Here is a 22,131-nt window from a genome sequence, read left to right as displayed (position 1 = left end):
ATATAGTCATATCCAGAAGATTACGCCATATCAAGAAAAGGGTACTGACAACGAGACACCGGCCAAAAGCCCCGACTTTTGAGGGTAAGGCGATATTTTTTATCTGACCATATATATGCATATAGTAACAGTAAGGCACGATGCACTAACCATAGGAGTAAATCTGTTTTTACCCCATAGGAGTAAATCTGTTTTTACCTCCATGAACTAACTAAATATTATATGCGTGAACAATGGCATATTCAGTACGAGTTATCAGTACAAGATTTCCAGTCGAAAAACAATCAGTAAAAAATGGCTAACCAGCATCACAACACATATTTAGCAAATGTAGCCTAAAACAAAACTATAAAGTCAATTAAAGGCTGGTAGTCGGCTCGCAGCGCGTGTTCGAATTTCATCCTATGGTCATTACTAAACTATGACTGAGTCTCATATCGAACAGGACGCAGCTACTACCACCGCCCTTTTAATGCAAAGTAAACCGACGTCGCGGGTGTTCGAAAATACCCTTATTCACAATCACACCACGGAGTGCTACGACACTGTACAATTGAACATATTTCATAGTTTTTTAGGCAAACCAATTCAACTTCATGAAAATGTAGATGGTTTTGAATATATTTTGGTAAAATTATCAAAGAACAATAGGGAAAAATGGGAAAAAGTTGGCAGTTCGTTTAGTGAGTGGACTGGTGGGTGGCTGGCTAAAACCCTACAGTGTTGGCTGATCTGCACTAGCTCGGAAGATGAATTCTGATTGGCTAAAAAAACAAAAAAACTTGTGGCGTTGAATGCACGTTCATTGTCAGTATTGTTATGCAAATTCAAACTAGCTAATCATTTACAACCTTCCGAGCCAGTGCAGATTAGCCCTACAGTGTTTATACCAGCAAAAGTAATAACCCACCACCAGAGGGCGACTACCGCGCTATATGAGTGACGAGAGAACAAACAAATACACACGCTTATTTTATGTACTGTAATTTGCAGGTCGTCTTTGCCGGGAAAGGTGAAAATCCGCGTAGGCTTTCGCGGTCCAGATTTGTGTGGAACAAGAATGAAGTCAGTAGACAATTTAGAGACTTCTCATCTGTTGAAGATTTTTGTGAGAAGTTTACGTCAGTCATGTCGTCAATGGCGACATCGCCTAAGTCAGCTTCAAATGAAGAATTCAGTGACGATGTGGATGAGATGAATTCAGAATCACATGACGAAGATCAGTCGCTACTCAGTCACGATGATTATATGTCCGAATCACCCGGCAACAGCACTGTTGATTCAGATGGCAACAACATTGATTCGACTGATGAATGTACACCGCCTTTGTGAGTACATTTTATCATACTCTGTCTTAATGTTTAAGGGCAATACATTCACACCGATAGTATTTGCAATAGCTGGGTGATGAAATAATGTGCCAACCTTTTCACAATAAACAATAAAGGCCATAAAGCTGTCGTCATTATAAACATTTGATAAATGTTTATTTTTCTAAATCAAAATAGTAAATTCATAGTCTTGAGGAGACATGTACACGCCTTCACTTGGCATAGATAATGTTTTGCTCTTAAGCCAATCATTATTGAATATTTAAATTGAAAGCTGGTGGCCGGTTTTACTAAGTTGGCAAGCAAACCCCTAGTTTAATGCCTTCCACTGTATCTGAAGTAGTGTCCTTTTTTGTACAAATGGAATTTAGCTGTTAAATTAAATTTTGTTTTTGTTCACTGTTCGTGACTAATGACCATGGTATGTTTCTTACACCATGCAAATTTTAAGTTAAACTCCATTCATGCCAATAACTCCTTTATTTATAATAACAATTACATGTATATTCAGGTCAATAAGCACACAGAAGCCAAGAAGAAATGGAAAAAAAAGAAAACTCTCTGAAGCTGCCAAGCAACTTTCTGTTCCGGCATTAACAAAGAAAAAGATGACACAAGAAGTCAACAGACGAATAGAGATAGACCAAATTGCCATAATAGAAAAAATCAAAGAATGTCATGTTGGTGAGAAAATTGCAACAATTCAATGTAACAACATTTATACTAATATTCTCCACATAGTATGATCAATAGAGGGCCCTGTCTTCTCATTATGTGAAATATGCAAAGCTTTTATTACACTGGTTTTAAAAAGTATATGAAAAGGAAAAAAACAGACAATTAGTTGATCGTGAAAAAATTACATGGGGTAAATATTAAAGCCAATGTACAATTGCTTTTTCACCATAAATTGTTAACTCCGGTTTTACTTTGATTATCACTATGCAATTGTATAGGGTTAAAATTATGTTTTTTTTAATATTTTTTTACAGGTACGTACTTGATTGATAACACATCACTTTGCCTTGGAAGACAGATAAGAGATGTCAATGAAAATTGGGTTGAGAAATTAGTTATGGAAATGGATGAATACCTAGACGAGGCGTATCAGCCATTGATTGTAGTTTTAAATAATGCATCGAAAGAAGCCTTTAATGAGACAAATGTAAGTTTATTAGCAGTTTCATTTTAAAAGAGGACTTCAGCCTTTATAACTCGTTAATTAAAGTGTCTTCAAATGTGACTCCTTTACTAGTACCATATTATATTGGTGTTTTTATTTAATTCCCTTACAAATGTAGACCAATTCATTTCATAGTTATATTGCATACTTCAAAACATGTGGCTGATAATAATAAAATTATTGTTATTAATTATTTGTTTATTCCAGGTAAATGGATATAAATACGATATTATAGGTGGTCAACACTCATTCACAGCCATAACTCAGTTGAGTGAAAAATACCCTTATAACAACAACTTGAAATCTAGATATGCTGTAGTTTATGCGGGACTAACAGAGGAAGAAAGAAAATGTTTAGCACATCGTCATAACCATACATGTGCATTCACATACAAAATGACATTCAGTGATAAAGTGAGTTTTTAAGTGCTACAATGGACTCTATTGGTTTTGCTTTATGAATGAATACCAAACTAATCATTGTACATCCATGGTTTGACCTTCACAAAAAATAGTTCACTTGTTTAAAGTATGTTGGCTCTTGTGTGTCATAATGCACGAGGCCCAATATCGAAGTTGATTCAACATATGGCGATAAGACTTGATAATGTATTACTATTATACACCAGTGCTACCATGGTAGTTGGATTCATAAATCAGAATACTCAGTGAAATATTATATATAATAATAACTTTATTAAACAAATAAATCATAATAATTGCCCCATAATGTCAGCTGACAAGCTTGTACTTTGACTTAGGTCCATTGGTGAAAGGTAATACAAGAAATTCTACAAACATTTCTTTCTTGTTCACATAGGTAAAAATGTGTAAAGACAGATTACAAGAAATGCCAGAATCTGAAGAAACCAGAAGTCAGTGGGAAAAGTCCTGTGCGATGATTCTGAAAGAAGTGAGTACTTGATTTCCAACAGCGATAATCAGATAAAGTGACTTATTTCATAAATGTTTCCATGCTGGAATTACTTGGTTACTGGCAAACATGGCAATGAGACACCAAGAAAAACTGAGCATGCTCATAATAAATAATTAGCTTAGATTGTAATGCCAGGGTTTTCAGTGATGTTATGACCTTGACCTTGGCTTAGACCACAGCCTAGTTTTTGTTTGATTTTATGAAAAATTAACGCTGAAATCTTTAAAAAAGAAGTCAGAAATGTTATATCTTTAAACTGTAAAAATTGCATTTTATTATAAAGAGCCATCACTTAAACACCTAGTCACAAAAATAAAGATCAGTGAAAACACTGGGCAGTTACTGTTTATTAATCTTGGCCAGGCACATGCAGTCTAAATGTAGCTTCAGTTGTCAGGGCTAGTGGATAAATGAGTCATACCATTATAAATCTTAGTGGAAACTGTAGAGGGGTGTCAGGGCAACATTTTGATAGGAATTATAGTGGTGATATTGAAACAAACCTGAATTAACAAAAAAAGTCAAGTTGTTATTAAAGGTACATTAAGGTTTACTCAGATTTATGAATGCAATTTCTTATTGATCCATTAATCAACTAAAATTGCTAAAAATCATTTATACTCTGTCCAAGTTATGCACCAAATTTATCGAGCAATTTACATTAGCAATGGAAATATTTTCTTAGTTTTACAGACCTGAGAGTAATATATTAATATTTGGTACTGAAAATAACTTATCTACATTCCTGTTTGTTTGCAGAAAGTTGATTCTGTGACAATGAACGTTGTATTTGGCATTGTGCAAAGTGCAAACTACAACCACTATGTGCGGGTTTTTGCAATGTTTGGAGAAGGAAGAGTTAAAGCGCAAAAATTGAAAGCTTCAGAGATGCTCTCCACTCCACAGATTCCACATACAAAGTTTATGGACATTTTACTTCTATCAGAAGATGAACAGTTAACATTGTTAGAACAGGTTTTGGATGGATTGTCATCCATAACTGAAATGGCCAAGGAGGAAGCTTTGTTAAAAAAGTTGAAGACTGTGCAAAAATCCTTTTGCCAGTTAACTGGATGTTTAGGGGGAGGGTGGCCAGAAGCACTTACAAGGTTTCCTCATGCAACCACTAGAGAAAAACTGGCACCCTTCCTCAAGTTAAGCTACTCGCGAGGAATTCCTGAGGAATTGGCAAGTTTTTGTCAAAGACAGTTGTTCTTTGAAAAAAATGCTGAAATGACAAGTCAGCATGCTGTTTTTTCAAAGAATGGTGTATATGCATTCACAGTTATGGAAGATATGGTGAATTTAAATTATGCTACATTAGCAAGACAGTGCCCAGGATTTACTGGATTTGACCTGACAATGGTCGACATGAGAGATGTAAGTACAATTTCTTTAAAAAAGAAAGAAAAGGTTTTGAGGTTGCAGTATTATTCTTGATTTGCAAATGAAATTATAAAGCTGTAATAAAAAATGCTCATCATGACAATAATAAAGCTCCAGAGAACTTTTATAGGACATCCATGTATGTTCATGTGATAGATGATAACTGTTTTCACTGACATATGTTAATGTTACTTAATTTTCTTTTCCTACAGAAATGGTCACTAGATGGCATTAAAAAATTAATTGTGACAATTAGAGCAATTAATCTTGGTTGCCATAAAAAAGCTTTCAATTTATGTGTCATGTGTGATGTGATCAATATCAGCCATATTATGGAGATCCTGAAAGTCGACAGAAACTTTAAAACTGTACAGGCGGGTTTTTGTCATGTACAGAACTCCAATTCAGGTAGGCTTGATAGTTTCTTTGAAATGTATACATCGTTAAAAAGTACTGTAAAAGCATAAATTAAACATTGGGTTGATGATTCTCAGGGCTTGTCTTCAGTTTCTGTTGTTTTCAGGTTAAGTACAACAACTGTTACGGGTCACAATACTTATGCTATTATGTTCGAGCATGGATGTACATCCATGGTTTGAGCAATAGTAGTTTTTTAGTTGCATCATAAATATATATATTTTCACATTTTGATCTCAAAAAACAAATACAATATGCAAAATACTGAAAAAATTTACAACCTAGAATAATAGTACAATTACATTTCTGAAAATAATAATGAAAATTCATTTCGTACACACCGGAAACATGTGGCTTTCGACCCCAAGTGTGACTGTAGCATTTGCATATGAATATACGTTTGGCAAAGAGCGTTTAACACCGGGGCTTACGGCTTTGTCTTTATAGAAATGCTTTGTTTTTTTAAAACGATATCCAACCAATGAGAAACAGAATATTATCTCGGGAAATTGGCGTTAATACCATGCATTTGTAGATTTAACTAGTTAGCCAGGAAATGTACAGTCTGTGAGAGACTGAACAAATCAGAACACGGGATAAATAATAGCATCGCGAAGGAAACACATAGCATCGCAGGCAAATCCGATAGCGTCGTGGCCCACAATGCTATTTTGGCCTGGGGGGTACACTGAGCATTTATTTTACATGATATTTAATTTACATGTTTCATGACAGTTAGTCAATAGTGCTATCAGCCTTATTGTCAATCAACATTCTGCTACAAGTGAGTGAATATATATGTGCTCGGTTAGCATAAAACATTTTGTTGGAAACACTGAACATGTATAATTTGTCATTTTGCTAAGGTTTTGATTATAAAAAGCTGGCATGTCACTATAGTAATTATGAACCCTGATTTGAAGTTTTTTGTCTGTGCCTTGAACTATATTTAGGGATAAAGTATACGCAATGTGCATGATATTTAGTGCCATTCTGTTGTGTTGAACTGTCCATATGCTTCTGTGAATATAATTGTGAAAAACAATCCTACAACCAAGGACTCACTATTGAATACTGTAAAATACTTTATCGTAGCTGAAATGACTTTTGTGTGGAATTTATCTTCACTTATTTATTTTTGATGAGTTGAATATAAAATATAAGGAAAAGGATATATTCGCTGGATTAATTTTCACTGAACCATACCTTCAGTGAGAATAGCGAAAATAAATTTCAAGCAAAAATAAAATATTTTACAGTAATTCTAATGCTTTAGATTTGTCATAAATCACTTTCTTTGTTCTAATTTAATGTTTTTTTTTTTGTTTGAAGAAAACACTAGGGCATCTCATATGAAAGAGACTGTACAATGCATGGTTGTTGGGCAGTACAACGTAGAAGGAAAAAGTGCTACCATAAACAATTTTGGTGACGAACAACCGGAAAATATATGGAAATGTCAAGATGATGGTTCTGAAAGACCAAGTATATTTTACGCACATATTGTGAAAAGATTTAGTATGCCCAGTGGTTGGATTTTACATGCAGGTAAACAAATTTACCTTATGTGTAAGATTATCTAATAGTAGCTATTAGCTAATGTTGCTATTCATTGAATACAGATGCTACTAATGCATATACTAGTAAATGTATTTATCAAATTTGAAATCTGGCATAATCACATTTGTTCTGTTTTTAGATAATGATTTGACAAAACTATGCAATTATGTTTTTCTTTCCAGGTAATGGTCTTGTGGCTGTAATTGAGGAAGGAAGGCATGTAATTGCTGCTGAAAGCAACACAAACAAATTGGCAGAGTTGTGTGACTCCCTTTCAAAGGTGATGAACACCGAAGACTTGAGTGACAATAATGACAATTAGGAGTCAATATCCTTCAGACACTTCTTGAAAAACAGCATTTACTTTTAAAATTTGTTTAATTTCAAAACCAAAGCATATTTAAAGAAAATATCAAAGAACATTGTGAGGTGTAATTTACCTAATTTGCTGCTGTACTCTCTCTCTATGCTGTGTGTTTTGAATTTCATGAATTCCAATTATAACTTCAATAAATATAATTTTACAAGACCTAGTATGTTTTTAACATGTTTGTATGTATTTGTACTTTGTACAATGAAGCCAGTGTGCCATAAAAAGAAGGGTGACTTGATAAATACCTCTCTAAAACAACAGGGTCAGTTGACAAAATGTCCCTATGCAACCATATGGTAACTTGCCAAATGCCTCTCTTATGATACCACTTGATAAATCCCTCTCTGGAACCACGACAACTTGACAAAGGCCGGTCTGGAAACGCATGGTAATTTCACAAATTCTCTTGGGGTCCCTCGACAAATGCCCCTCTGGAACCACAGGGTTACTTTGACAAATGCCCTTCTTGAAACTACAGGTTCACATGACAAGTGCCCCTCTGGAACCACAGGGTCACTTGATAAATGCCCCTCTGAAACCGTGGGGTCGTTTGACAAATGCCCCTCTGGGATCACAGGGTCAATTGACAAATGCCGCTCTGGAACCGCAGGGTCACTTGATAAATGCCCTTCTGAAACCACAGGGTCACTTGACAAGTGCCCTTCTGAAACCACAGGGTCACTTGACAAATGCCCCTCTGAAACCGTGGGGTCGTTTGACAAATGCCCCTCTGGGATCACAGGGTCAATTGACAAATGCCGCTCTGGAACCGCAGGGTCACTTGATAAATGCCCTTCTGAAACCACAGGGTCACTTGACAAATGCCCCTCTGAAACCACAGGGTCACTTGACAAATACCCTCTCAAACCACAGGGTCACTTGACAAATGCCCTTCTAAAACCACAGGGTCACTTGACAAATGCCCCTCTGAAACCACAGGGTCACTTGACAAATACCCTCTCAAACCACAGGGTCACTTGACAAATGCCCTTCTGAAACCACAGGGTCACTTGACAAATGCCCCTCTGAAACCACAGGGTCACTTGACAAATACCCTCTCAAACCACAGGGTCACTTGACAAGTGCCCCTTTGGATCCACATGGTCACTTGACAAATGCCCCTCTGAAACAACAGGGTCACTTGGCAAATGCCCCTCTGATGGAGCCAAATGCAGTCAACTCACACAAAAGTACAATTTATTCTCATTACCGATTACAAATCATGCCAACTCATTGTCTAAACAATTTTTATTGTCAATTTTGGGCAGTGCTGCTATTTTCCTTTCAAATAACATATTTGTACTGTTCACAGAATTGCTAAAATAGCAACTTATTGAATTTGAGTGATGTGTGTGATTTTGCAGACAAGAATTTGACAAATTCACTGATATTTCCAGAATTTTGTGCAGCTTGAAAAGTTGTAGATCTCAATATTAACAACGAGCATCGAAAACGCAGAATTTATTACCCCTGACTCGTACATTGGAATATAACAAATTTGAAAACTGTCATTTAAAGTGATTATGTCGAGAATATAGCATAACTAACAATATTAATCAGCAATTAGCAAATGGTTCTATTAAAAATAGCAGACATCAAGTCGATGATCATACCAAAAACAATTGCACCCACAATTCAGTACAATACGATATATAAAGCAACGATTTGTGCAGAATTCACCATTATCTAAGAATCCTGAAATAGTTCTAATCGTGTTATACTGGACATTCCTTGACTCAGATTATTGGCGAGTTTGTTGGTGTAAGACCAAACACTAACTTCATTGTTATGTGCTGTTCAATACATAATGTGTCTGGGTTCAACTCATGCCGAATCTAACACAGCGCACGCAGTTGCAATAACACAATTATTTGTATAAATTGCCAACAAATTTGCTGCTATCGAAATCTCTTTCATTATATATTCCAATTTATTTTCACCAAAGTGTGAATTACAATAACAGACTGTGTCAGTGGGTGTAACATTTACACGGGGCCTCTGAAACGACGCATTTTCCCAATCTCTGTTCTAGCTTCGGCGTAGAAACGGCGTAATATAGCCGATATTTCATCACGTGGGAGAAATTCAAAATTTGAATCTTCGTTTTTCTCCAACTGCCATGCTTGGGAAAAATGAAATAAACGATTTATTGGAAATTATGTCTGTGTCAAGAGGTCAAACTCGGAATGTTTTGTTTGTAAACAAAATTACGGACAATAGTATGATCGATGTTGAAGTTGTCACTCACCTTTCAAAATTTTTACTTTCTCGTCTTTTAGCAACACAATGCTATCAAGGTCAATTTCATTGAAATTTGCAAAGCGTTTTTTTTTCTCCGTCTGGACAAATTCTTCGGTTTCTGCAAGAAAATCTTGCTCTGACAGCTCATGTACATGAGACTCTGCCATGTTTATGTTGCAGACAACAAAAACATGTCGTAAACTAGCATGCAAAAATTGTAGGTTGTACTTTTTTTTTATTTAACCACTACTAAATTAAAATATGTATATGATATCTTCATGCTATCAAAATTTCCCTAAAATTTCCCTAATATTTAAATGCCCCTTCCTTTATTTGTTCTCGCATTAAACTTGTATTCATATTCTGGGGCCTTATTTGGAACACCATACATGTGCATTATGCTCTATTTAACCATGGCTTGCATAAATTAAAACATTCTCCCAACGAATCACAATGATGTAATCATGACATTGATACGTTGGTATAACATAATACAATATACTTTGACTTGCATTGTAATGCGTCGCCTTCTCGAGTACATGGAAGGAAATAAACTTCTTTTGATTGGCGGTGTTAGTTTGACTTTCAGTTTAAGTCGGACAATATTTATTTACTTATTTTTTTGGGAAAACTATGAGCGACGAACTCCCTCGTGTGTATGTATGTGTTGTGGTTTGACAAGAGATGTAACCCGTGGTACCATGTTGTGTGACGTTGCTGCTGAGAGGGACGTGGAATTTTTATTTATGTTGAGGAAATTAATTTAAGCAAGACAGTGAACATATTTAATCTGTGGTGATGTAATATCCACGAAGCATTGAATATAATGTTAACTCCAGTGCTACCAAGCCGCGAATTAATATAATAAACACTGATTGCTATCACGCATGCATTATATCTATAATAAACGGAAGTAGCAATAGAACCATCCCTTTAGTTTTATTTAGGATAACTTCCATTTCCCTTCTTTTCTTTTTTTTAAATTGACCATTCGGTTCAAGTTGTTGTTGCTTCTTTAATAAATATGCTATTTGTCCACATACTCCTGCAGTCGGCCCAAAGTCAATTGAGTTCGTTCTCAATTGCTTATAAAAACAACATGGCTTAACACGATTTTCGTGTCGTGGTTGTATTGTTATTTATTTACATGGCTCGTTGCTTGTAAGTGTAGTATCTTGTTAAGCTGAGAGAAAAAAGACACTGCCATGAGTCTCAGACAATGCAATCTTGTTATGATTTATGTATCTCGAATAAACAGGGTACACGGCAGCTAAAATATGTTAAATGTGTTACAGCCTATTCACATAAGCTATCGTAATGTAAATTTACCATCATGTGATTCTCAACCTAAACCAAGTAAGAACACGCCGCCGTACCGTGATCGCTTCTATGTTCTTTTTTTATCTTCGGTGTGTTTAAAAAGTTTCTTTACTTTCCATTGGATCTGTTTAGTCGTCCTTTCCGGTTTTGTCGCATAATTTTGTAAGCCATTTTTTTGTTTCCCGTTGAGCTACCAATCTATCGCAGTATTTCCTTACTCTGCCAAATAGATATTAGAGCGCGCATCCTTGTTTATTTGTTAAGCTAGAAATTATGCAAAAATGAAATAAAATGATATTTGAAATGAGAGGTTACTTGTAAACGACGATTGAGAGCGTGATATCGGCCCAAAAAATTGGGCTCAGATGCATATACACTGTCGGAGCCCTATCGGGTTAAAATAATGGTTTATTGGAGTCGAACTTGGCTCGATCCGAACGCGTATTTTTGCTGGCTCGAGCCGTTGGACTCTGATGAAAGATTTTGGCTATTATAGATGCTACCGTAGATGCCATGCAGAATTGTTATGTATAAGAATAATTATAGTCCGGTGTTTTAGGATGAAACATTGCATGTGTATTTCAAAATAAAACTGTTTGAAAGAAAAAAACTTTGTAAATTTTAGTTACTCTTAAGGATTTAGTATTGTTTTTTTTTCTTTGAAAATATCATTTTTTTTCCATATTCTTTCATACGAATATATGAAGCATGCATTAAACTAGAAAAAAAAACAATTGTAGCGATGGTTTAAGAGGGTAATACATTACTCTCTACCGCTCATGCATATATGTCGTGCATTGCGCAATATCTCACCATCAGCGGGGGTTATTGCTTAAATATACTACTCATACGGGTACTGTTTTTCCAAGCATTACTGTTTTTCGGTATTCCCTGACATTCACTAAACAAAGAAATATTTTTTTTTTAAAAACAAACACATACATCATTGGTAGTTTTTAAATGTTTCACAACACGTCTTTGAATAATATCCCCACAATACTTTTTTAAAAGAACAAGGATTGGTTCAAAAATAGGAGCAACTCCGTTCAAGGCCATCTGCTAACGGAACTAGCCGCACAGCAAAATATAAAACACTCATATACTTTCAACAACGTTTAAATTACAAAAATAACACCCATATACATGATATGAACAATTTTACATTACAACTTTGCAACTTTTATTGTACATTTTTGAATGTTTAATCAATATTCAGGATGATTATGTATAACAAATATAAAATGCTTTTGGAGCTGTCTATTATACTAGGTAGATAAAATAACCAAGTCATTATTTAGTGTTTTTTTTAAATTAGCCAAAATTAATGTTAGTATTAGAACAAACACTATCTATTCTGAAAAAAAAATTCGTCATAATTTTATCATTGCTGCTAGTAGTAATTCAGAAATTAAACAAAATTATATTATTAAATATTGAAACTCTAAACATTAGATTTACTGAACAATTTGAAAAAATGGTGTTTATATCCAAAATCTACACGAATTTAAACTACCAAATACGGTTTATAATGCTCACAAAACTCTAATCAAGCTCTCAGAATGCAACACTTATTAGAATCTTAATAGAAAATGTTCAATTATTCTATATTTTTATACATTTTCTGCACTTACTGGTCCAAATTTGTATGAGATATGGTACTGTTATTGATTGGAATCATAAGAATACTCTCTGCAACTATTAATAAGGAATAATTTCGAATGACAAATTGTTTACGCTTAAAAGCAGATTCGATCGCAAAAAGTATATACTGCATTTAGTGTGAAGGTCCCAGAACACTATTTTGCATGCAAAATATATACCTTCCTGCACGATTACCAAAAGTGTGCCAGAACATTATGCGGCAGCTAGTCTTACATAATGGAGGTCCTTACTCCAGTAGACCCCGGTTTTTCTGATGCTAAAATATAAATAACCACTACATAGGAATAACAATATTATACCTCTTGTTCTCGAATTGATGTGAATGTCACCATACTTGTCCATATAAAATAAGTATCAGCCACATTTAAAGTTGTACATATACTTGAATGAACAAAATATTTAATGCGAAAATAATTATAGTTAGTCATTTAGTTAATAGCCACACCGTACCAATATATCACACAAACAAGTAGGCAATATAAAGTTATATAATATAATATAATACAGTAATACTAGTAGTGTAACCATAACATTTGATTAAAAAATATTTATACTAATTTTATTAATTCATCAGTAGTGTACTACATGTCATCGGTAAATTTAAATAGAATAGTGTGCCGAAAAACAAAACAAAAATTAATAATGAAAAATATTGTAATTGAAGAAATACAAAATACAAATTACTCACATTTAGGTAGTTGTATAAATTTTCAAGCACATGTTAATAAATGTTTTTTTTGAAAATGAACTTTGAACAGATCTAATTAGCATATATTGACTTCACACAAAGGTCAAATATTAACTAGAGTAAAAAAGGCATTTTCTATAATGAACTCTGGTTCCAATGTGATGAAAATAAATTTGTAGTCACACAAAAATATTCAAAAGGATTTCAAAACAACTATTTCACCATGGATATTCTGGTTAAATCTTGAAACAGATTAGGGGGATTAAATGTCAAAACATTAAAATGACTTTTCCTCAACTAAAAAAAAAATATTCACAACAATTACGTCTTAACTGAAAAATTATTACGCCATATATCATTAATTATGCAAACAAAATGCAAAATAAAACCGACCGTGTAAAAACTACTTGATTTATCGCACCCACAAGTCACGCCAACAACAACGACGACGCCAAAGTCTTCCCCTTACTATACCTTACCTTCGTTTACACTACACTACGGGCAAGGCAATACAACTTTTTTCCAGTGATATTCGTCAGATAATAATAATATCTAGCAATATAACACTATTACGCAAATGATAACACAGACAAATAAAGGGAATAAATGCACTAGTAATAGTATAAACACCGTCATTCAATATAAACATGGTTTGTTTTACCTATTCCATATCATAATATCTTGACCTCAACGTCACCACACTGCTGCATACAAAACAATGAGTTAAAAAAGTAACAAATGCCTGAAGGTTTCTGTGCTCTCAAATTCAGCAGTTTTTTGATCGAGCTTAACTATTTCATAGCTCAACTTAATCTCGTGTCTTTTTAATGTCTTCTCATTTCTAGAAAGAAAGCACATTCTGAATGTCTCTGTTCCTTGCCTCAATTTACTAATCTCACTTGCATTTCTCTCCAGTCTAGTTTTCAGACATTTTAACACCACAACTAATCCAATTTTCATCTGCTCTGCATTCTTCATACGTTGACCAAAAGGCGTCTGCAAGTGTTCTTCTAGATCGCGTGAATGGGTAAAACACTTATCGCATTGTTTGCATTGAAATGGCTTCATCCTTGTACGTGTACAAATAAGATTTTTTAAATTACCATGTCGCTTGTATTGGTATAACTTCAACCTTGTATGTGTACGCATGTGCTGCTTGAGATTACTAGACTGATTAAAACATTTCGCGCATTGCTTGCACTGAAAAGGCTTCAACCCTGTATGTGTAAGCATGTGCTTTTTTAGACTACCAGACTGAGTAAAACATTTTGCGCATTGCTTGCATTGAAATGGCTTCGAACCTGCATGTATAAGCATGTGCTGTTTTAGATTACCAGAGTGATTAAAACACTTCTCGCATTGCTTGCACTGAAAGGGCTTCAGTCCTGTATGTGTAATCATGTGTGTTTTTAGACTACTAGACTGTGTAAAACATTTCGCGCATTGCTTGCACTGAAATGGCTTCGAACCTGCATGTATAAGCATGTGCGTTTTTAGTCTACCAGATTGAGTAAAACATTTCGCGCATTGCTTGCACTGAAATGGCTTCAACCCTGTATGTGTAAGCATGTGCGTTTTTAGATTAACAGATTGAGTAAAACTTTTCGCGCATTGCTTGCACTGAAATGGCTTCGAATCTGCATGTATAACCATGTGCTGTTTTAAAGTACCAGAGTGATTAAAACACTTCTCGCATTGCTTGCACTGAAAGGGCTTCAGTCCTGTATGTATAAGCATGTGTGATTTTAGAGTACTAGACTGTGTAAAACATTTTGCGCATTGCTTGCATTGAAATGGCTTCGAACCTGCATGTATAAACATGTGCTGTTTCAGATTACATGAGTGATTAAAACACTTCTCGCATTGCTTGCACTGAAAGGACTTCAGTCCTGTATGTGTAAGCATGTGCTGTTTTAGATGGCTAGACTGATTAAAACCTTTCCCGCATTCCTTGCACTGAAATGGCTTCAACCCTGGATGTTTAACCATGTGCTGTTTTAGATTGCCAGACTGAGTAAAACCTTTCCCGCATTGCTTGCACTGAAATGGCTTCACCCCTGGATGTTTAACCATGTGCTGTTTTAGATTGCTAGAATGAGTAAAACCTTCCCCGCATTGGTTGCACTGAAATGGCTTAAACTCTGTATGTGTCAGCATGTGTCTTTTTAGATCAACGGACCGAGTAAAACACTTTTCACATTGCTTGCACTGGAACTCTTTCTTCTTGAGTTGCACATATTCAGGGTCTAAGTTGACATCAACATCACCTCTACTTTTAGTTGGATTTTCTTGCATTGTATTTACTTAATTATTCATATGTATAAACAATTAACGAAGAAGTCTCACTTCTCTTAATCCGCAACTCAATTAAAAGTGATGAGGCAATCTTCAATACATTGGCAGCATTCTTAGATTATACCTGCAAAATAACAAATCAAATCTGAGACTCGTGTGTACAATTATAATAAGAACGTCCAATATATCACAGTATTTTTACAGTATGAGCAGCCCAGTTAGCTAAACCGATGAATATCTTACTATTATAGTATACCACCTTTGTATGTCTGTATATAGAACACAGAAACTTAAATTATGTATTGTTGTTGAAAATTTGCCTTCGTGATTTCCATGATATATTAGTGAAATTATTCACCAAATTACTTGTTGCTGACATTTTCCCAAATGACGGGGTGGCTAGTTTAGTAGTATCCCTTCATCAGAATAACGTTGCTGTTATTGTTGGGTCAAATATTCTCATGCGATGTTTACAATAGAATAAACACCTGGGTCTAGAACAATTGTCCTTTAAATGAAAATCAAGCTGGGTTTGCAAATAATATAGTATATTGAAAAGGGTGTTCGATCGCTTTAACCATTATTTCTTAATCTACACGCTGTTTAGTGTGGTTTTCATAGCATTTTATTCAAACTTTACAGTGCATACACAGCAGTCAAATGGAATCGCGGATGTATTTAAATGCTTATGCGAGGTTCATCAAGGTTCCATTTGTCGCCTTTATTATTTGTATTATTTATTAATGAGCTCAGAGGGTATTTTCAGCAACGACTCTATATGTTGGTTCGCTAAAAATATTTTACTTACTATATGTGGATGATTTGATTTTGTTTTGCTCCAATCCTTAATGGGAACTTGAAGTAAATGCAAATAAAACCACAATCGTAGTCTTCAGGAAAGCGGTACCTTGAGGAAATAAAAGACAGGGTGATTCAATGGACAAGCATTTAAATTTGTATCTTCCTTTACCTACTTTGGTATCAAGTTTTCCTCTAGTGGACGTTAGTTTATAGCTCAACAAACCTTGTTGAACAAGCATGTAAAGGAATGTTTGCTAAATATAGTTTAATTGACGTACAAGTGTATTTGATTTGTTTTTTATTGTTGAGTAATAAATATTCATGTACGGGAGTAAAGTTTGAAGGTTTGATTTAGCAGGAATGTCAAAAAGGCGCATCGGAGATGTTTCAAATATGTCTTCCAATACACAAAACCCTGTTATTTTTGAAGGGTTGAAAAGACATGTCCTGTTATGGCACAATTCCAGAAGACGTACCGACACTTCATGCAATTGTTTTAAATGATGCTAATTTATTCATGACGTGGTAGTTTCTGTGCTCATGGATATCCATTATTTTGTGGGTCGATACATTCTAAAAGGGGCGATACATTATATAAGGCGGCAAGAGTTATAAATGGGGAATTAGCAATCATTAGCCACTGTCTTGTCCACTGTACCACGAGGGTCTTCACACAAGTAAAAGGATTTAAGTTAGATTTATAGGAGAACAGTTCTCAATAGTATTTACAAATCCCATTGTGAGAATGACAGGCAGGAATGGGATTTAAATGCGGGTCATCATGATATCTATGCAGAAAAGTGACATACAACATCCTAATGAACTGACTGATTGTGTTTGCATTTGATGAGACTATATATTGTGTATATATAAAGATATACTATATATTTCCATTATTGAGTCACAAATGTCATTAATGTTGCCAATTTAGTGTTTTCTCCTTGTGTAAACTATATAACCCGTTATTGCACAACTTTAGTCCCAACAAAGTTGCTGTTTTGCCATTTGCGTTGACCATATCTGACCCAATCCTAATTCCAAGACACATTCCTGTTAATAAAATTAGCTCAATAATTATACTCTCTTGTGCACTGTCTGCTGGTAACTTGGAATGATGTTAAATGATTAAACAAGTCGCGTTTAATTAATTTCCACCATTACGAATTGTTAAATTGAGAGAACAAATATTTAATACTTAATTTGGTTTAAACTTGTTGCGTTTAATTGATTTCTACCATAAAAACGTTTTTAATTGAGAAAAAAATTGCATTAACAAATATTTGAGATTTATTTTGGTGTAAACAAGTCGTGTTCAATTGACGCGGGAGGGGTCGTCACCTGCGCACGCGCGGGAATTGAGTGAAGTCTATTCGAGACAATCGCTTCGGTTCTAATGAGTATATATCTTGTAGGATTCGAACTCTTGGCATTTGTATTATGCGGTTTTTCATATCCCATGTTTGCTACGCCGTAATATGCGACCACTTTCCCATTTTATTGTCATTGTTTGAGTGTTCAATGAGTGTTTTACTCACCCATCACGCCATGACCCAGTTTCAATCACATGGACATGTTGGAACGAAGTACGTGACCCTTGACCCAATGACTATATAATCGTTCTGTTCAACTGTTAAGCTTGAATTTATTACCGTTATTATCATTATATTGTCAAATTATATGTTCCATCTTACTATAATGTCTTAAGTTACTTTATTTTAATTTGCGTATACCAATTTGTATACACCGAGACAAAGAGCACGGTTGAAGGTAGGTACGGTTATTGGAATTGTGCCAAATTGCACGCCACTGAGACAATACACGCGATCTGTTCATACGTATGGTGTTCATACGTATTATTTGTACTTTCACGAGATCAGTAACTCCACAAACATGAATGGCTGACGTGTACACGTTAATCACTTACCTCGCTCAGAGATTTCCCCAATGTAAAATCTGTTTCATGCAGTCAATCGTACAATGGCTGTGATCCCGTTGCCCTTTAGGCAATGACCTCCACGGAGACACTATTTTATTAACAATGAAATCGCCTACAGATGGCGCTCTTGATCACAGGTGTGTGTCACAGTTCATCACCGGTTCATTCTGCAAAGGAATACCATTGAGGCAGGTGTTTACTGTACTATCGGTATTGTATCCTATTTTATCTGTGTTGTGTTTTTAAAGATCATGGTGACTGAATTGAGATGTTGGAAAGTTATGTCAGTGAAAATGGCTCCAACTCATTATAAAATAAATGAACGAATTCGACGTAAGGTGGAAACATTGTTAAATATAATTTACGAATGTATGCAATATAATATTTTTCAACTATGCTGTCAACTATGTTGCTTCTTTCGATAGTCGAATCTTAATGCCCCGTGTGTGTTTTATAATAAATTGTTTCGCCGATTTTTTATTATTCTCGCGACCATCATGTAAATCATATAAGACCTTTAAAGGGCGATGGTCGTCGTGCAACGCGTGTTTTTGTCGCCAAGAGTCTCATGTCGAACAGAACGCGGCGCGAGAACAATGCCGTTTGAATACATGTACTTGTATTTTTACTTAAATTAAAACAAAGTAAATATATACAATTGATAAAAACAATGCATATCGAAAGATAAACCGAATATCGTTAAACATTTTATGTTCATTACGTGTATTAAGGTAGTGAGAAGGGAAATTTTCATTTTTTTTTATTTTCCAATAATTGATAAAATGGTTTCCTTATATCTTGATACATCACCACAACTTTTCTAAAAATCGAAATTTCGGAAAGACCATACTAACATTAGTGTTTTAATGGCTAACACTGCTGCCGTTTCGGGGATAATTGCAAAATGTTTATCTTTGGGACGGTTTAAATGATAACATCTTATCTGTATATTCTGTTATTGACAGTTCAGATAAAACGGGTGATACGTTTCCTGTTTCAGAATTATTGTCACCGGAGAATCATGGTCATATCTTTGTGCAACTTTCTTTTAAATCATTCAATTGCCAAGTCGTCATATTATTTTACTAACACCACTTTACTAACTTAATGACGAGGGAAAGAAAGAAAGTGAAGACGCCGATGACAGACGAGGCAAAGACAAATCTGCGACGCGGCGTGGACGTACTACGTCCATGGACTCAGTGCCGCGGTCACCTTGCGGGTGGTCCGAAATGGACGATGCGGTATCTTCGCAAAACATTTCAACTGCTTAATCTAAGACGACACCGATACGTCAATCGAGATAGTGTGTATAGGGAATTTGTTGCTCGTAGACATCTGTCAAATACACAAACCCATCGTTTATGTTTATGCAGAGAGTGTGCGCCTATCTATCCTCAGCAGTGGTTTAGGTTGTGTATGTGTCTTTGTATTAGTAGGATATTACATACATGTACATACAGTGTAAGTGGAATGTATCGAAGTAAGATTATGATTATGGTTTAGGCTATATATAGGGAGAAACAGTATTGGTGAAATGTATCAAAGTGAAAATTGTGTAAAATAAGACCAGCCATTCTAGCTAGAAGGCTAGTTTTCTATATATCTCTTCAGAACATAGTATACTAACTACATGTAGATACAATGTAGGTGGAATGTATCAAAGAAAATTTATTGTGTGATATCAAAGTATATATCCTATCTATCCTACCCTATCTAGCTAGAATGCTAGTTTTCTATGCGTCTCTACAGGGCCTAGTATGATACCTACATGTAAGTACAATGTTGGTAAAATGTGTGGAGCTGAAAGTATGGTGTGATAAGAAAGCGTCAGAAATTAGGATAATACACTGTGAATCTAAGTGTTTTAAAATACAAAACATTTTTGTCCCCACTTTAAAATCATTTTTAAGTGATTTATAATTAAACACATTAAGTGTTTTTTTCTTAAAATCGCAAATGAGTTATTTGAAATCACTACTGTTTTAATATAAAACGTTTTACTGTTTTGTGATCAAACATTTAAAGTGTTTATAAGCTTGTCATCACTTTAAAAACACTTAAAGTGTTTATAATCTGCATAATTGCAAGAAAATGTATATTATGAAAACACCTTTAGTGGACATTTCAGGGATGTTTTTGCCATAACATAACGTTTTTAAAAGTGTTTCCACCAGAAACATGTATATAAAGTGCTTATTATCACAACACGTGTTTTTACTGGTCACACATTTCTAAAGTGTTTCCACAAGGAATATTCATAAAACGTGTTTATTATCACACAATTTTTAAAAGTGTGTTTACGAGTCACACATTTGTAAAGTTTTCCATCCAGGAACATGTATAAAATTTTCTTATTATCACAACACTTTTAAAAGTGCTTTTACTAGACACACATTGTCACACACAAAGTAATATTACCGTAATTGGTATAGTACAGGTGTGATGGTTCAAATACCAAAATGGCAACAGTAACATAAAGCCTTCCCTGGCGGCGATGATAACATACGAACACGGATGAGGCCAACAGATGAGGTTTCAACTGGTACTGGTATTATTATACTCTGCAAACATCAAGTACAATAACGCAGTAAAACTTCAAACCTCCAATAACTAGATACTTAAACTCCAACACAATTCAACGAGATCTCCGATCTGAACTCAGTGCTGAACAACTCCCCTATATATACCCCCACTCTCTATAAATAGACCATTACATCAGCATACATAATGAGTCTGGCACTTACTACAAATTTCTAAAATGTTCCATTACCTTCTATTGCCTCCTACAGTGTTCTATTATCTAATCAACCCGTTTTTAAAAAAAATCTAGAATATTCCACCCAGACACAGTACGGTTCTAGAACATTCTCAGTGACACGGAATTGGTAAATAAGTCGTATGCGACACAAATATTGTAAAGTGTTTATAATCATGACACGTAAGAAAATATCTCAACAGAAGACATAATAGACTACTCGTTTTCGTGAACATTTTTTAATCACTGCATAACATTCTCAGAGGTCGCCAGTTCAATGTTTACACAGGAACCGCAACAGGCTGTAGAAAGCTGGACTTCGTAGTGCAGACTTGGCATTGTGTAGCCACAATACACCTGTAAGTGTGAAAACAAGCTGTTATCGCCTTGTAGTGTAGATTACCACTTCACTTCGTACATGTTCAATAGTCACGAACTCTTAGTTCATTTGTTATATTCGATATACATCGATACATAAATCCAGTTGACTACTTATCGGCCTAAGACAGAACATTATCGTTCCTTGAAGTGTATCAGTGGTCCCAGACCCAAACCACGCACCCAGCTACCATTAAACTCACAATCTACTTCAGTACTGAACTTAGACCACATAGCAGTTATACTACCGAGAACCCCTAGGTGTTTGACATATCATAATATGGCTCCAAACCATTAAATATGCAAATCAAATTCAATGGACTTAAAATAGAACAACACTTGCTCTAATTACCGCCGGCGACTTATTAGATACCTTCCAATCACAAAAGAAAACACCTAATTAAAAACTTGTTAAATTTCCTGTTTGTACTCGTTGGTCTACAAAACAGTAAAAGTCACCATCTTTGTTTATATGAGACAATATCTCGCATATGCGTCGCGCGAAAACAACCGCCCTTTACCTTATATTTTGTCCCTGGCAAATGGTGACTCTAACCAAGAGGTCATTTACAGTGACTTCGCCACGAGGCACAACATATTCATAATACGACGCAGGCGGATATGACGTCAACCACTACAACAGCATCGCCGTTTTAAAAAGTGAGTTTGTGATTTGTGTTTCGTACTGTACACCGAGCGTACATAATTCCTACTAACGGCATTTTAGGGAGTTTCCATATGATTTATAAAATTTATGTTATATGTTATTTTATATTTTTTTTCATTATGTTGCAACCTATCATCCATACTTAAATCGCCCGGTGTCTGTGGTCCCGTGTTATCACTACGCGTTAGCATACTTGCA

The 22,131-nt window shown here is 35.1% G+C and overlaps 2 protein-coding genes across 3 annotated transcripts; one reads left to right on the top strand and one right to left on the bottom strand.

Annotated features, from left to right (window-relative positions):
- The first annotated feature begins 975 nt into the window (after positions 1-975).
- Positions 976-7,136, top strand: LOC144341778 (uncharacterized). Its single transcript, XM_085492956.1, has 9 exons — positions 976-1,328; positions 1,843-2,015; positions 2,324-2,496; positions 2,722-2,928; positions 3,335-3,427; positions 4,211-4,831; positions 5,050-5,245; positions 6,587-6,802; positions 6,997-7,136. Exons 1-9 carry the CDS (start codon positions 976-978, stop codon positions 7,134-7,136), a joined length of 2,172 nt encoding a protein of 723 aa, XP_085349082.1.
- Positions 7,137-12,773: 5,637 nt separating this feature from the next.
- On the bottom strand, positions 12,774-18,250 carry LOC144364041 (uncharacterized). 2 transcript variants are annotated; one of them, XM_085493160.1, is made up of 4 exons: positions 18,119-18,250; positions 16,202-16,300; positions 15,120-15,517; positions 12,774-15,035 (listed from the first exon to the last, which is right to left on the bottom strand). In XM_085493160.1, exons 3-4 carry the CDS (start codon positions 15,391-15,393, stop codon positions 13,822-13,824), a joined length of 1,488 nt encoding a protein of 495 aa, XP_085349286.1. In that variant the 5' UTR covers positions 15,394-15,517; positions 16,202-16,300; positions 18,119-18,250; the 3' UTR covers positions 12,774-13,821. The 2 variants fall into 2 exon arrangements, with proteins under 2 accessions (XP_085349286.1, XP_085349285.1); XM_085493159.1 differs by having other exon boundaries at positions 12,774-15,517.
- Between the last annotated feature and the right edge of the window lie 3,881 nt (positions 18,251-22,131).

Source organism: Saccoglossus kowalevskii, chromosome 18 (assembly GCF_978046115.1).
Source record: "Saccoglossus kowalevskii chromosome 18, keSacKowa6.1, whole genome shotgun sequence".
In the NCBI taxonomy this organism is placed as follows: domain Eukaryota; kingdom Metazoa; phylum Hemichordata; class Enteropneusta; family Harrimaniidae; genus Saccoglossus; species Saccoglossus kowalevskii.
This window is presented reverse-complemented; position numbering and strand designations above follow the sequence as displayed.

Coding starts and splice junctions, on each gene's coding strand:
- LOC144341778 (XM_085492956.1), top strand. CDS start 976: ATGTACTGTAATTTGCAGGTCGTCTTTGCCGGGAAAGGTGAAAATCCG. Junction 2,497..2,721: donor AAGCCTTTAATGAGACAAAT/GTAAGTTTATTA, acceptor TGTTTATTCCAG/GTAAATGGATATAAATACGA. Junction 6,803..6,996: donor TGGTTGGATTTTACATGCAG/GTAAACAAATTT, acceptor TTTTCTTTCCAG/GTAATGGTCTTGTGGCTGTA.
- LOC144364041 (XM_085493159.1), bottom strand. CDS start 15,393: ATGCAAGAAAATCCAACTAAAAGTAGAGGTGATGTTGATGTCAACTTA.